This window comes from Biomphalaria glabrata, chromosome 2, assembly GCF_947242115.1.
Source record: "Biomphalaria glabrata chromosome 2, xgBioGlab47.1, whole genome shotgun sequence".
NCBI lineage: Eukaryota > Metazoa > Mollusca > Gastropoda > Planorbidae > Biomphalaria > Biomphalaria glabrata.
In genome coordinates, this window is record NC_074712.1 from 57,348,835 (window position 1) to 57,365,418 (window position 16,584).

Genomic DNA, 16,584 nt, shown 5'->3' on the forward strand with positions numbered 1-16,584 from the left:
TGAGTGGTCAAGTGCTTGGCTTCAAAACCTGTGGTCCTGGTTCAAATCTCGGTGAAGACTAGGACTGACTTTAGTTTGGGAAAGTAAAGGCGGTTAGTCATTGTGCTGGCCACATGACACCCTGCTTATTAACCATTGGCCAAAGGGACAGATGACCGGTAACATCATCTGCCCTACAGATTGCAAAGTCTCCAAGGGGAACTTAGAATGCAGACAACTGTGCATGCCTTAGAATTGGTTAGAATGCAATCAACTGCTTAATCACAATTGTCATATAATGTCTGTAAAGCCCAAAATCAAGATGGATTTAAAGTAAGTTATTACTAATGTATATAGTTCTGTGGGTTGACAAGATCTCAAAATCTCACCTTTCTCTTTCCATTGATAAAACTGACCAGATCCTGTTTGACCAATCCTTGGAGTATCCGGAGACATGGCAGTGTGATGGACTCCATGATGACCGGGTTCACCATTCGTATCCCCATTAAGAACAGGCGCATGACTAAAGACAAGTTACAGAACAAAGAAATATAAGCAACGCATAGGAAGATCATTATGGTTTGGTATCAATTATTTAAATGAGTAGAAATGTGTGTGGACTCGGACATTTTGTTTTATTCACTGATAAAAATGGATATTTTGAAAACTCAAAAAAAAAAAAAGAAAAACCAGTTTTTGAAGATCAACATTTAATTTATCCCTAGATTTAAACTTGAAAAACTCTAGACGGAAAAAAAAAAACTTTTTTGAAAGTTTTGGTGTAACTGAATATTAATTTTGCCATAAACAGCAAAAGTGAACTAAGACAAGAAATCAAGGTTAAGATAACTGAAAACTAATTCTGAGAACCACTGATAGAAATTCTAGAAAAGAACTAATTTTACAATCTAAATATTATTTTTTCAAATAAAAAATGATAATCAACCCAGAAAGATTAACTGTAAAACTATTTTTTTTAATTCAATCTTTAGTTTTTCCTCCACACAAGAAAGAAAGGAGAAAGAGGAGGGGAGGACTATCTCCTGTCTTTAGATTGCATGCTGACATGAACTTACCACATCGAGTCCTTTGTTCCCAGCACGAGTCATCCTGGTGGAGGGAAGTAGCTAACAACATGATCTCATGCCTTACAGAGGAACCCTGCACAGACAAGCATCATATTAGCAATGAAAAAAAATGCTAATGGTAATGACTGTGTAAATATTACACTAAGTGATAAACTTAATAAATTTGATAAAAACCGAATGGCAGGCGACCCAAAGGCAGACACTGAATGCGATGGATTGATGATGTGGGGTACATTCGGGCATGGAGACCAAAGGTCCAAGAGAGATTGGAATGGAGGGATGCGTTGAAGCAGGCCAGAGCCCTCCATGGGCTGTAGTGCCACTTTTTCTTTCTTCTAAAACCTCTAATTAGGTATAGTTAATGATTGTGTTGTGTAAACATTAGGCTATTTAATAAATTTGTCTTCCAAGACCTTTTATGATTCAATAGATAGTGATAATGTCTGTATTAATACTAGTCTATTGTATCTAAAACATTTACAATGTTACAATTGCTAATGATGGTTTCTAGGTAACTCATAAGACATTTGTGCAACAATTTACCAAGTCTGGGTTGGACTGATGCCCTTTGATGGCCGAAGTAATTCTAGTCATGACAAGGTTGTTCATCTCTTCTGTGCCCTTTCGATTGTCCCGAGTTAAAAGACACAGCAATGTGCGCACCTCAGTACGTACAGAGAGAGAGCCAAGTCTAAGGTTGTAATCAATCAGCTGTTTGATCATACCCTGCAAACACACAGTGAAATGAAACTTTACAAAGAATGTAAGATGCTTGACACATTTAATCATTATAATAATAATTATAGCTTTCATATAGCGCTACTTTCATGCTTATAGCATGCTCAGAGAGTTATGGTCCAATCTCATTTGTGGACCAGTGGGGGGAGGAAGTATCTGGGAGGTTTTCCAAGCTGCCATTAGGCACTCAGTAAACACAACTCTGCTCGAGTAGGGTGTCGAACTTCGAGCCCACTTCATAGGTAACCAAGTTCAAGCATACTAAGCCTCTCAACCACGCTTCCCACATTTCAAATAATATTGATGCAATGAACATGACAGAAAAAAATGGAAGAAATGAATGGAAAGTTTTACAACTCCTACTTTGTCAGGTCTCATTAAAAACTAATCAACCTAACCTTGTCCTATTTGTTACAGAGTTCAGTCTTGCTGTCTAGAAACATTGCATGCCACAGAATGTCAACAAATAGATGACAGTCTATTAGACTCACCTGACTGCACAGAATTTGCCTCATGTCAGCATTGGTAACCAAAGCTCTGAGTAAAGTGATACAGTGTTCTACAGCAGCACTGGCACAACCAAAACAGTTGCCAGTCTTTAGGCTGAAACATAAACATTATGATCTTGATATAACATCAGTGAAACAAGTCAAGAACTATAAACTAGACCAAAGGTTTACAATTTGCTTTGCAATAAACTCAACTTTGACTTCTCAGAAATGTACCTACCATTCTTTTTTCTCTTTGCTGATGGAGGACTTTAAACATTTGGTTTCAGAAAGCCCAATCTTTGCCTTGGCCCCAGTTGGAATGGGCACCTGACCTCTTGCAGCTACAGCTTCTCTCTGTTGCTGGTCATACTCTACCAGCTCTCTACGACAGGCCATCACTTTCTGTTCATTGACAATGCAGATCAATAGTTAATGATTCTTTCTATTGTATAGTTAGAATATGTTTTATCAAATCTACGAAGTGGAGACATCTATACACCATGTTGGATATTAATGTTCTTACAATGGAGTACTGATTGCATTTATTATTTGTATTCCACATTCTGAATAGAACTGATTCAAGTATTGTAACTAATTGAATTGACTTTAGTTCGCACTATAAAAGTTATCAATAGGATTATTGTTTATTGTGAATAAAGATTTATTTATGTGCCATTCAAAAAACAAAGTTATTAAGTTTTTCTTTATGAAAGTAATTCCAGCCCTTAACATTTAACTGGCAAGTCCTTGGTTACACATAGATTGAGAGCCCAAGACAGATACAAAGCAAAGTAACTAACACTAAATACAGTACCTGAATAATTTTACTCAGTTCATCAAAAGCAGCTTTGCATTCCCCACAATATTTCTGTGCCAATAGCTGAATAGATTTGTTGACATTGTTTACAGGTACAGCTCCTGTAGCTCCATTCACTTCCTACACAGACATTAGATACATTAGACAAACATAAGATAGACTTTAGACAGACATAAGAAAGACATTAGACAGACCTTAGACAATGTAATATTAATTGTGATTACAAAACAATGCCAAACTTGAAATAATTATTATTACCTTTTTAAAAAAAGATACATATATTTCTATTAATCCTATTAGAAAAGAATTCACTCATAAGCTTGCAACTTCGACCAAGTAAATAAATGAATAAAAAGGCACATGTATAACAGACCTTGGCCCCAATTGTTGGTGGTCTGTCTGAGCCATGTTCCGCTACTTGGATCAACAAACTCTCCAGCACTGGCCTATGTAGTTGCAGCTGTTTGTAAATGCGATCAGCTTTCTCTAATAAGGAGTTGATGCTTGTAATAGCCTGCACAAAAGACATTGGGAACAAACGTATTGATCAACTAGCAACAGACAAGGAACTCTTGAACTGATTTAATTGGAGAACAAAGTCTCTACCTTCTTTCTGTCCTCTTCATTCTCTATGGGGTCCACAGCACAGCAAGGTTTGGCTGTCAGTGTCAGGTCAAACTTGGCATACTTACAGAAGCCACAGGAGTTACACAGGAAGGGATCTTTCTCATCATAATTGATTGACCTAAGAACATACAGTGAGACTGATAGCTATAGTCAAGAGTAAGCACATAAAACCTCAATGTCAATGATCAAAACGTTTAGAATGTACTTTTTTTTCTTTTGTTTTTAATTAAAATAATATCTGTTGCAGTACACACTTCTTAGTATGGATATAGTGTAACTTTTTATCTACTTAACATTTACAAGCTTCAATCCAATGATAGTTGTTTCTTTTGTAGCTTTTTTAAAGTTATTACCTAATTATTTTATTTCTTTCTTTTCAAACGAACTAACACTCACAAAAGAAAGACAAGAAAATGTCACAACTAAAACAGATTGTTCATACAACTTTTTGTCACTTTTTTAAATTTGTTGATTAAATTTGTTTTCACAATCAAACCTTTTCTAGGTAAAAATATGAACATTTCAATTTTTGTTGTTATATATATTTATTACTTTATATCTTAGCTGAGAAAAATGAGTAAATTGAGATGTGATTAGCTGCCTATTATGCCCCTGAACTGACCTGCACTTGTGACACTGATAAACATTCTCTCCACAGTTTCCACAGACGCCTGGTGATGCTGGGACACTGGCACTACAGCGTGGACACTGCAAAGTCTCAGCCGTGGCTTGAAGATTGTCATAGAAATCTGCATATTCTACCATCAGATTACAGGCTACTATAGGAATGGGAAACTCAATCTGTGGGACATATGGACAATGTATTGTTCTGATAAAATGTTTTATGATTATATTTAAAACAACCTGAGAACTAATGCAATATTACACAATTTTATAAAAAACTTAGTGAAATATGTTTAAAAAAAGGACAGATACTAACAAGGAGAAGGGTGTTTTGAAGTTTGCTTTATTAGACAAACAAATATCACACAGACTTTTGAGCGATTCTTAAATAATCAAAGATGGTTACCTTTACTTCAGTTTGGCCCGAGGTTAGTCTGACTTTCCTGGCTTTGTGCCAAAGTCCTGGTCTGTTCCGCAACTCTACCACAGCTTGAACTGATCTGTTGTTGTAATAGATGTTCATTGTCTGCACCTGGAAGCCCAAGTCAGCATTGTAAACCCATCAACATTTGGGCTTAAGTTTCATTAATGTATCTCATTTAAATATTTAAATTAACTAAATCAGTTTAACATTAAGTCAATGTCAGTTAATTTACCATTTTAGTTCTTTTAAGATCACTGATTCGTAAGGATATCTTAGAGATGATATGGCTGCCGACAAGTTTGACTATCTGGGTGGTAGTGGTGAACTTTGAATCAACTTTAACAGCAGAAAGCTTCAAAGTCTAGAGACAAACACAAAAACAGTAACCTTACTGACTATCATAGAATGTTACATGGATCAGATTAATGCACAGCCTACTCTTTAATGTTACATTGATCCTACTGATGCACAGAGTGAAAGTCATTCAGTAGGAGATCATAGTAAGACCAAAATGTTCATTGCTATCTTATTGTAATCACCTGGAATGGGACTTCAGGATTGTTGCACACAAGACATGGGTCACTCTCAAGATAGTAGCCATCAAAGTCCACAAGCCCTTGCAACATACTGTAACAGTAAACAAGCAACTAGGGTCAGGCTGAGACAAATGAAAACAAACACTAAGAGGTGATTAACATTTTCAGCAAATGCAGAGAGTTCAATCCATGAGTGACAAAGTACACTATTCTCTTGACTCATCAAACAATGAGTTGACAAGGTGTGGTAGACTTACTTGTAAATGGTAGCATTGGGATGATTGGCCAACAGTTGGTTCTCTTCTTTCAATAGAGTCACTGCTTTGTTCAGGTATTCAGTCACCTAAAAGACAAATAGTAAAAGGAAATCATTCATGAAAAGCTTTTTTATGACAACATAAGTTTTACCTTGAATCAATACAACATTTTTTAATTAGAGTAATAACATTCTGATACAAAATAAAATTCTACATTAAGTAAGATGATTATTAATATTGCTAGAGTAGAAATGATTCCATTTTTGTGTGTATAGCTAAATTTAGATGCTTGGTCGAGTGGTATGCGTGGACTGACGTCTCGATGGTCCCACATTCGAATCCTGCCCGCTGCAGGAGGTATGGGCTAGGAGGTACTATTCTTTTCTGAGGAAACATCCCAAACTTAAAAGTCAAAATGTTAATTATTATATAGCACAGTGTAATTGTCAAAAAGTTTCACTTCATTGACAATTTTTCAACCAAATGGATAATATAATCTGCCAAAATCCTATAATGTCTACTATGGTTAAAAACTAAATAACCTTTTTATCAGGTAGGCTTGGTGTCTTCAACAGGAAATATCCAAGTAGGTCTACAAACTGGGCAGCTTTTCTTCCAAACACAGGCACCTCATGCCACAATCCCCAGAGTAGATCCAAGACATTCTGTTGTTCCTCTTCATTGGAGTTTCTAGTTCAATACACAATCAGGACAATTACACAACAATCTGCATTAATTATCAACAACCCCTTTTACCTTATTAGATGCTTATGAAAGACTTATTAACGGCTTGAATATTTTAAAATATTTTATTGATCCAGTTTTCTAAAACCATAATATAGACAGTATGTACCTATATATTTGTAGGACAAGGCCATGTGCCATCCATCTGTTGCTGCTTGAGTTTGAATCCAGCAAGTATGTTCTGACAAACTTGATGAACAGATTCTTATCCAGGGTAGCAGTCAGCTGCCTGACCAGTTCCCGGCACAGATTCTCATCAAATGGTCTGGTCTCTTCACCCTCAGTTTTTTTGCCGGCACTGTCAAGCTCTGTGATATTAATGTTTAATGTTAATCAGTTACGGCACAGGACAATGTTCTACAATGTTCTATAAATATTAGCTCTGCTCTAACATACCAACAATAGTAAAAATTATTAATAATAATAATTATTATTTCACTTCTATGGAGCAATTTAAAAAAACACAATGCAGGCTCAAGGTGTGTTGAGAAGATAACAGCAGACATAAAACAGCTAAAGTAAGTAAGTAAAGTAAGTAAAGTTCCCCTTACAGACCGTGTGGTCTATAGGGCAGAGGATGTAAAGGTCATCTGTTTCTGTGGCCTACGGTTAACAAGGGTGTCATGTGGCCAGCACAACGACCAACCGCCTTTACTTTCCCCTAACTAATGTCAGGTACCCATTAGAGCTGGGTGGACTCAGAGGCGCCCGAAGATCCCGAAATTAAAAATCCCAGTCTTCACCAGGATTCGAACCCTGGTCCCTGGTTCGGAAGCCAAGCACTTTACCGCTCAGCCACCGCGCCTCCACAACAGCTAAAAAGGGGAACTAATCATTTTTTAAAAATTGTGAATAGGTAATGTGTAATGCAAAACAAAAAAATGTTAAGTACACAATGGTCTGTAGGTACTCACCATCTGTTAAGTACACAATGGTCTGTAGGTACTCACCATCTGTTAAGTACACAAAGTCTGTAGGTACTCACCATCTGTTTTGATTTTGACAGTCTCCTTTTCTTTTTTGCTTTTCACTTTGATCGGTGATGTGGAGGAACTGTTTGAGCCAGCTGTGTGGCCATGACCTTTGACCCCACAAAGTGCACACTGCAATAGTTGCAGAAGAGTTGGAGCCACACCTTCATCCAGAAGTATGCTTGCTTGAATCAAATAAGGGAGAGTATCTGCAGGAAACACAATAGAAATCACTTTAAACATGTTTGATTGAAGTGTTATTCCCTGTAGACTCTTTGACCATTCAAAACAAATGTCTCTAAAAAAACAAATATTCTTGTCTACAATGGTTCTCACCTTGTTTCAGTTTACAGTACATCTGCCAGTTGTAAGGTCGAGAGGTTGCTATGTCACACAGAATCTTCAAATGTTCAATCTGGCAATATTCAGGTACATATTATACATAAATTATTTATCTTTAATATAATCATTGATCTAAAACTAATCAAGCTCTCCTCTAAGCCCAGGAAACAAATATCGATAGCTAAAGACCATTATCAAGCTACTCTAAATAAAACTTTTGAAGCTACTCTAAATAAAACTTTTGAGTACTATCAAGAAAATGCTTATAAAGTAGTTAATATATTCATTTCTATATTACTAGATCTAGTTGTCAAGCCAGAAGAGAGAGTGCCCTAGCCCGGGGAGCAGGACTGACCAGGTTATTAGGTCAAATTGTGCATGTGTAAAAAAAAAAAACAACAGTTTACTGCTAACATTGAAATATCTCAAAGACCTTGGAGAGATATTGATGTCAACAAATATAATTTTGGAATATTTAGTAGGAGCTATAGAAGGTCAAGATACAAGTCTAAAAAGCTTGAAGAAAAGAGGTGAACAATCCAAAAAAGTCTTGGTGTGATACTATACAAAGGGACGTTAAACTAGCAATTGAGGTCATTGTTCCAAGTAGATTATTCAGTGTCGTTAGACAGCGATGAATAGTTATTAATTGTCGGTATCTTCACTGTGTTTTATTTATGCCACCATAATATTATTTATCAGTCAAGTTATTATTCTACTTTTACAAAAGAGTCATATTTTATGTTTGTTTTACAGAACTTATTTATCAGTCAAGTTATTATTCTACTTTTACAAAAGAGTCATATTTTATGTTTGTTTTACAGAACTTATTTATCAGTCAAGTTATTATTCTACTTTTACAAAAGAGTCATATTTTATGTTTGTTTTACAGAACTGAGTCAGAAAGCATTAAACTCAAGGAAAATATATTCTACACTAAGTTTCTTCAGTGTGTTTCCATAGAGGCACCTATGTAACTTGTGTGTCATGTAATTTGGGGAGACCCTACTACTCTCCAAAACAAGCCGTGACACTTGGAAATGCACTGTACCATAGTCAAGAGTGTATCATAGGGTAGAATGATGCTGTGTGGAGCCAAGTCAGCCCCTGTGTCCAGTCCACTCTTATTGCATGTCTGGGTCATCTGTAGAAGGTTGGACTGAATGGTGTAGTCATCTCTCAGCTGTCTGTATTTCTCTTTCGAGCCACAGATAAACAGCAGCAACTGAAACCCAAAATAAAGTGAAGATAGTATTAAGTTTTACTGAGCTAATAGTGAATAGAAAGTTGTTTACAAATACCCAAAATTTACTTTATATATTAGTAGATAATTATTAAGTGATATAATCAACTAGTAAATAAATAAAATTGTGGATCAAGTGCTATAAAATTTTTACCTTCCTAACTTGTCTCTTTACAAATGGAGTTTGTTGGGTCAACATGTACTGAAATAGAGAAACAAATCAACATGACAAGGCTGTTCAATCATTTTATATACACATTTACATTATAAAAATTTACTTTTATAACAGAACTCTAAACATTTCCTTACTGTACCCAGAGGCAGTCAGGACACTTGTTCAAACCACCCCTTTAAAATCTATAGAGGGCTGTGTGATCTAAATAATTCCTCTCATATAAACAAATATAGAAAGAAAACAACAAATCAATATTAAGAGGTACTATGGATACTAGGTATTTCATATCATTTTTTAAGTCATTTTTTCCTTCAGACAATTCAAATCTAAAACAAAATACTTGTAATAAAATCCAACATTTTCATTCATTGCAACATTAAACAAAAAGAGCAAATTAATTACTTAACTTCCATGCATTCTGTTGCCTACTGACATTTTATTTATCATCACCAAAAGTTTCTGTTACTTTATGTTAATGAAAACCAACCTCAGAAAGAAGTTCCTTCCATTTGGTATCAAACACTGCTCCTTGAATTTTCTGATCATCTGATATCTTCTTCAACTGATAGCAAAAGCATGGGATAAAATGATACATTGACCCACAGTGATATTTATTTGTATTATAAACAAGATGAACTATGGTGAATAGGCCTAATGAATGTAAAATGTTTTAACTTGAAAGAAATATTGAACTAGTAGTGTTGAAATACTATTAAAAAGAACTGTTTTTTTGAAAAATAACAAGACCAGAAAACGAAAACCTTTATTGTCATCATTAAGCTGATAGTAAATAGCTCTATCTACCTGATATGGAAGTCTCAACACCATCTCAGTCAACAGCTGAGGGTAGTCCTGGAATACATCTGAAGCATGACCTTTGACATACTGTCTTAAGAAGAAGGGGGACATGTCAGGAGGAGGATGTGAAGGGTAAGGTTTCAATAGCTGGCCAGGCAGATTCGCTGGATCATCCTAAACAGAAACCAACCATAACAGTTTGAATGGAGAAAAATGATTTGACAAAAAAAAAATAACTAGAATCAAATATATAGAAAACTATATACCATGTTATCTCAAAAAATTTATTGTTTACTTGTTTTATTAACTTTTATTTACAAATAAATTCACTAAGCTTTAATACAGAATCAATATCTTATTCAGTTTTTCATATATTATTAATATAAGGTTATTCAGCTGTGACATATTAATAATTTATTACAATGTAATAAATAAATTTTTAAGTAAAAAACAAAATTATACTAAACAAAGTCTTGGCTAGTCATGATGAATAGATCAGCACTGGTAATAGTTTTTATTTTTCAATCTGGATGCAAGATTCTGATTATATTAAAAAAATTACAAATAAAGTGAAACTTTAGTTTACCGCTGAAGTCCCAGGGTCAACCACACGGACATCTTCCAGATTGAAGTCCTTCCAGTAAGGCAACAAGTTGATCAAAACTTGAAGACAATAGTTGATTGTTCCAGATTGAAGGAGAGCATTGGCAGTTTTGTAGCTCACAAAAGAGGACTACAGGAAGAAAACAGATACAATTCTTTAGATACAACACAGTTTGGAGATAATTTAATAGAAGGACTACATGAAGAAAACAGATACAATTCTTTAGATAGCACACAGTTTGGAGATAATTTAATAGAAGGACTACATGAAGAAAACAGATAAAATTCTTTAGATACCACACAGTTGGGAGATAATTTAATAGAAGGACTACAGGAAGAAAACAGATACAATTCTTTAGATATCACACAGTTGGGAGATAATTTAATAGAAGGACTACAGGAAGAAAACAGATACAATTCTTTAGATATCACACAGTTGGGAGATACTTTAATAGAAGGACTACATGAAGAAAACAGATACAATTCTTTAGATAGCACACAGTTGGGAGATAATTTAATAGGAGGACTACAGGAAGAAAACATACAATTCTTTAGATACCACACAGTTGGGAGATACTTTAATAGAAGGACTACGGGAAGAAAACAGATACAATTCTTTAGATAGCACACAGCTGGGAGATACTTTAATAGAAGGACTACATGAAGAAAACAGATACAATTCTTTAGATAGCACACAGCTGGGAGATACTTTAATAGAAGGACTACGGGAAGAAAACAGATACAATTCTTTAGATAGCACACAGCTGGGAGATACTTTAATAGAAGGACTACATGAAGAAAACAGATACAATTCTTTAGATAGCACACAGCTGGGAGATCTTCTTATATAATACAGACGTTACTTCAAAAAAGAAGATGATTACGTCCTACGCGTCATGCATTTAGTCATGCATATTAACCAATGACTTAAATTCTGCCAAGTCACTGGTTTTCCTGGCTAGCTCAGGCAACCCATTCCATGCTCTAATAGCACTAGGGAAGAAGGAGTATTTGTACAAATTTGTCCTAGCATATGGGACAAGGAATGTGCCTTTATCTTTGTGTCTTTCTAAGACTAAGACTAAGACTAAGACTGCTTTATTGATCCTTACGGAAATTTGTTGTGATTACAAGGACTCGTTTCTCATATAAAGACAACACAACAGAAAAATACACATAAATACAACAGACAACATAAAGAGTTCATTCAGCGACTACACACAGGTATCTTGGTGCATTTCATGTTCCCTGATCAATGAGTGGCGGTGATAGAGTCTGACCGAGTGAGGTACGAACGAGTTTTTGTACCGCTCCGTTCTTGTTTTGATTGACAGCAGTCGCCCACTTCGCGACGACCTGGCGTAGTTCTGATGGAGCGGGTGGCCGTTGTCTTCCAAGATTTTTTCGATTTTTCTTAGGCACGTTTGTTCAAAAAGTTCCTTTAAATGTGGTAATGTTGTGAGTGTAATTTTTTATGCTTTTTTAATGATGTTTTCTAGACGTTGCAACAGTTTAGATGAGGCGTTGCCTTGCCAACAACTTATTCCGTATGTTAGCAGATTTTGTACTGTCGCGCCGTAAAATGTCTCAAGGATCTTCTTGTTTAATTTAAAACTGTTGAGTTTGTATAGAAAAAAGAGTCGCTGGGCTGTTTTCTTTGTCAGAGTTCCAAGGTGGTCTTCCCATGAAAGCTTGTTGTTGATGATAATGCCTAGATATTTATATGCCTTTACTTGTTCTATAGATGTAGTGTTTATTTGCAGTTCACGTATAGTTTGTTTTTTCTTTCTAAAATCTATTATAAGTTCTTTAGTTTTTGTTACATTCAGTTCTAGAAAGTTGTCGGTGCACCAGTTTGTAAACTCTTCTATCGAGCTTCGATACTGAGTTTCGTCTCCTGAAATAAGACCGACTATGGCAGTATCATCAGCGAATTTAATGAGTTTAACTGAGTCATAGATGCTTCTTATGTCATTAGTGTAAAGAGTGTATAGCACAGGAGAAAGTACACAACCTTGTGGAGCACCCGTACATAGTACTCGAGTTGACGATTTGGTGTTGTTGACTTTAACATGCTGGGGCCGTTGGGTTAAAAAGTTTAGAACCCATGCTTGCAAGTAAGGGCTTACATTTAAGTTACTCAGTTTGTTTATCATTAGATGTGGCTGTATGGTATTGAAAGCCGAGGAGAAATCTACGAAGAGGACTCGTGCATATGTTTTGGGTATATCAAGATGCTTATAAAGCTGGTCCAAAAGCAATAGAATGGCATCCTCAGTTCCTCTAGCTGCTTTGTATGCAAATTGGTGAGGGTCTAGGCTGTTATTGACTTTTGCTACAAGTTGTTTCAGAATATATTTTTCAAAACATTTCATAACAATAGGTGTTAGTGCTACTGGGCGGAAATCAGTTAAGCAATCTATTTTTGGTTTCTTAGGCACTGGTATGATTTCTGAAGTTTTCCAGATGTTTGGAATTACGCACGTTTGCAATGACTGGTTAAAGATATGACAGAAGATAGAAGAAATTTGCTCCGCACATAGCTTGATCAGCTTGCCACTAATTTTGTCCGGTCCACAAGCTTTTGTTACGTCTACTCTCTTAAATAACAATGTCACTTCATCCTCCGTTACAAAATTGACGTAGGGCTCTTGTTTTCCTTTGGACAGAGTGTTGAAAAGTTCTTTGTGTAGTTCAACAAAATCTTCTTTGTCAAAACGAGAATAGAAATAATTTAGTTCGTTGGCGAATTTCTCATCATCAGCCACTAAAATTTGTTTTCGTTTTGAGGCGCAGCCTGTTATTTTCTTTAATCCCTCCCAGCATTGTTTTGAGTTGTTCTTTGCAAAGAAATTCTCAATTTTTTCTTTGTATGTTTTTTTCCCTTCAATTATTGCTTTTCTCAGTTTATTTTTAGCATTTATAAACTCTTCGTTGCTAGCCTTATACTTTGTTTTCTTTTCAGTAATAAGGTGTTTGATTTTTTTGGTCATCCAGGGCTTATTGTTTCCATAGACTTGTATTGTTTTTGTTGGAATTGTTAACTCCTCGCAGAATGATAGATATGAGGTAACAGTTTCTGTTAGTTCGTTTATGTCTGGACAGTTCTCAATAAAGATTTCCCAGTTAGTTTTCTCAACGCATCCTCGTAGTTTTTCTACAGCCTCTTCAGACCACATCTTGACCGTTTTTATAACTCTCTTTGTAGTTTTAAGAGTAGGTTTGTAATTTGGTATAAGATGGAGTAATACATGGTCAGATTCTCCAAGTGGGAACAAACTTTTACATTTGTAAGCCTGCTTAATGTTTACGTAGCATTTGTCGAGCGTTCTGCCCTGCCTTGTGGGGAGGGAGACATACTGGCAATAGTTTGACAGTGTGTTGTCAATATTTAGGTTGTTGAAATCTCCAGTTACGATACAAACAGAGTCCGGGTGTTTTGATTGTACATTGTGTAACACATCAAAAATTATTTCCGACGCAGTCGCTGTGTCAGCCGTCGGTGGTATGTACACAACAACAACACACACCTGGGTGAATTCTCTAGGCAAGTAGTAGGGCCTAAGTGTGACACACATAAGTTCAATGTTAGGGTCACAAATTTTATTCCTGATGTTCACATTATTGGCGTTGCAGTATTCCTTGTTTATATAGATTGCGAGTCCTCCTCCTTTTGACTTTCCACTATTAATTGTTCTGTCTGCTCTATAAACGTAAAATTTATCGAGATCAACAGAAGAGTCGGGTATCGTATCATTGAGCCAGGTTTCAGTGAAACACATTAAGGAACACTCTCTGAATTGATACAAATGTTCACAGCAACCTGTTAATTCTTCCATCTTATTTTGTAAAGACCTAACATTGCCTGTTACGATGGGTGGTAGGAAGCCTCTTTGTCCTCTTCTTCTACACTTAACTCGTATTCCTCCTCACGTCCTCTCTTCTTACGTTTTGCGCTAGGGATTTGTTCGGTAAAAGCCTTGGGCTTAGGCTCGTTATTAGGTTCCAAGATGGCGGGTGTGTTGTCCATACTGTCAAGCGTCTTACCACAAAACTCCACTGAAATACACGTTTCCACACAAATTAAAATCCATACCAACATTAGAATCCAAAAGACACAGTGCACATCCATTATATTAAATTTAAATTTTGTTTTTGTATTTGAAGATTATGGTTCAGTGTTTTATGTATTATTGCTACTTTACTTTTGAGCCTTCTGTCCTGAAGGCTTTCTAAATTTAGTGATTTTACTAAAGGTGTTACTCTAGTCAAATGTGAATATTCGTTTGTTATGAATCGCACTGCTCTATTTTGTGTCTGTTCTAGTTTCTTAATGTTTTCTTGAGTTGAGGGGTCCCAAACAGAGGATGCATATTCTATTATCAGCCTAACCAAGGTTAAATAACATTTAACAAATAATTTAATGTACATCATAATTAACTCCTACTGACATACTTTGTATGCTCAAATATAAAATTTAAACTCCACAATATCATCTTTCAAAGTTTTTAACTAATATAAACCAAAAATTGGTACTATAGGACCCAAATTAAAGCACTGGAACAAATCTACAATTAAATGTACAACTGTTTTGCAGATGAAACTACATCTGAAGCTAGCATGTTCATTGATGGGTCCAATAAGTAATTGTAATGTTAGGGCATAGTTAAACAAGATGTTTTTAAAAAAGCAATAAATAGATTGACATTTTATTCATTTTTGGAAACAGTTTTGTTAGTTATACTAATAGCTGCATCAAATTAAATGTTTAAAAATATTTTTTATAACACATAAAATTTAACTTAGATTACGATAAGCTATCCATTTATATCATCAAGCTATAAATTTATATCATCATGCTAATATAATAAAAACAGATCACATTTATATGTAAAAAAAAATAAATAACAGTCACATCATATGTAATTTACATAGAAAGATGACCAACCTCACTAGAGTACTTGGATCCTGACCTTGACCTTGACAAGAGGACACTAATCAATCTCAATAAAATCAATTTGACCTCAAAGTGATCACTGCGATTAGAAATCTGTTGGAGATCCTGTAAAACAAACAAAAAAGTTTTTTTTTTCAAGTCTGAGACAAGTAACTCCAGATTATCAAAATTGTGAGGATGATTTCTAAAGACAAGACAAATGGGAGAATGAATGTACCTGTCCACTCAGGTCTAAAGACAAGACAAATGGGAGAATGAATGTACCTGTCCACTCAGGTCTAAAGACAAGACAAATGGGAGAATGAATGTACCTGTCCACTCAGGTCTAAAGACAAGAAAAATGGGAGAATGAATGTACCTGTCCACTCAGGTCCAGTTTCTGAATGATTGTTGTTAGGAAGAGATCCAGTGCGGCTCTGTCCCGGTCTTCCTCTGGCTCAAGGTCAGTGGTCAACATCAACAGCACCTAACAAGTTGTAAGTAAATTATAGTAAATAATCTTTCTAGTTTCCATAAATTACATTATCCATTGAATCTTCTCTAATGACCCTATACTTTCACAATAATAATGTGTTAGTTGTATAATAAATTTTGCTCACCATATGGAAGCAACGCTTAAGATTAGTACAGATACCTGCATGAAAGGAACAGATCTGACGCCACCAACTTTTTGTACTTCAGAGAAATATTGCAGCAAAGACTCCAAAAATTTCAGGCGAAGATTGTGAAGCCTGTGACAAAACAACACACATTTATACGGGAAATAAAATAAAACACTTATCTTATTTACTTCAAAGAATTTGTATCATAAGTAGTTAAGTAAAAAGTAAAGCATCGCTTTCAGATCATGTCTGGTCGTGCGGTCTGCACGCTGGACTGTCGTTTGGATTAATTGATGGTCCCAGGTTCAAACCCTGCCTGCTCCCATCCCCCCTCGTCCTGCGGGAGGTTTGGACTAGAAAGTAAACTATGTTCAACTCTCAAGGAACATCCGAAACATGTAAAACATTTTACAAATAAACAAACATGTAATGTAAAGGGCAGTTTCTTTGGCCAACAATTGATGAAGTTAGTATCTAAGATATTCCAATAAAATGTGTTTTCTCTGGGGTTCTCTCCCCCCCCAAAGGATGTGAAATATTAAGAAAGGGGAAGCCAGTCAGTAGCAAG

At 35.6% G+C, this 16,584-nt stretch overlaps 1 protein-coding gene across 2 annotated transcripts in view; it reads right to left on the reverse strand.

Moving 5' to 3' along the window:
- LOC106052774 (E3 ubiquitin-protein ligase UBR4-like) overlaps positions 1-16,584 on the reverse strand; it is a 68,066-nt gene that overhangs the window by 17,844 nt on the left and 33,638 nt on the right. For both annotated transcript variants that reach the window (XM_056021610.1, XM_056021611.1), the window contains exons 68-92: positions 16,049-16,145; positions 15,773-15,880; positions 15,406-15,519; positions 10,441-10,587; positions 9,861-10,028; positions 9,544-9,618; positions 9,036-9,083; positions 8,690-8,863; positions 7,633-7,711; positions 7,311-7,505; positions 6,435-6,633; positions 6,124-6,271; positions 5,582-5,667; positions 5,328-5,415; positions 5,021-5,149; positions 4,771-4,896; positions 4,363-4,541; positions 3,720-3,858; positions 3,487-3,627; positions 3,111-3,233; positions 2,535-2,698; positions 2,297-2,408; positions 1,611-1,793; positions 1,056-1,140; positions 369-502 (exon numbers count right to left, since the gene is read on the reverse strand). In XM_056021610.1, the coding sequence (XP_055877585.1) occupies positions 369-502; positions 1,056-1,140; positions 1,611-1,793; positions 2,297-2,408; positions 2,535-2,698; positions 3,111-3,233; positions 3,487-3,627; positions 3,720-3,858; positions 4,363-4,541; positions 4,771-4,896; positions 5,021-5,149; positions 5,328-5,415; positions 5,582-5,667; positions 6,124-6,271; positions 6,435-6,633; positions 7,311-7,505; positions 7,633-7,711; positions 8,690-8,863; positions 9,036-9,083; positions 9,544-9,618; positions 9,861-10,028; positions 10,441-10,587; positions 15,406-15,519; positions 15,773-15,880; positions 16,049-16,145 (3,241 nt within the window). The remainder of the gene's footprint in view (positions 1-368; positions 503-1,055; positions 1,141-1,610; positions 1,794-2,296; positions 2,409-2,534; positions 2,699-3,110; positions 3,234-3,486; positions 3,628-3,719; positions 3,859-4,362; positions 4,542-4,770; positions 4,897-5,020; positions 5,150-5,327; positions 5,416-5,581; positions 5,668-6,123; positions 6,272-6,434; positions 6,634-7,310; positions 7,506-7,632; positions 7,712-8,689; positions 8,864-9,035; positions 9,084-9,543; positions 9,619-9,860; positions 10,029-10,440; positions 10,588-15,405; positions 15,520-15,772; positions 15,881-16,048; positions 16,146-16,584) is intronic.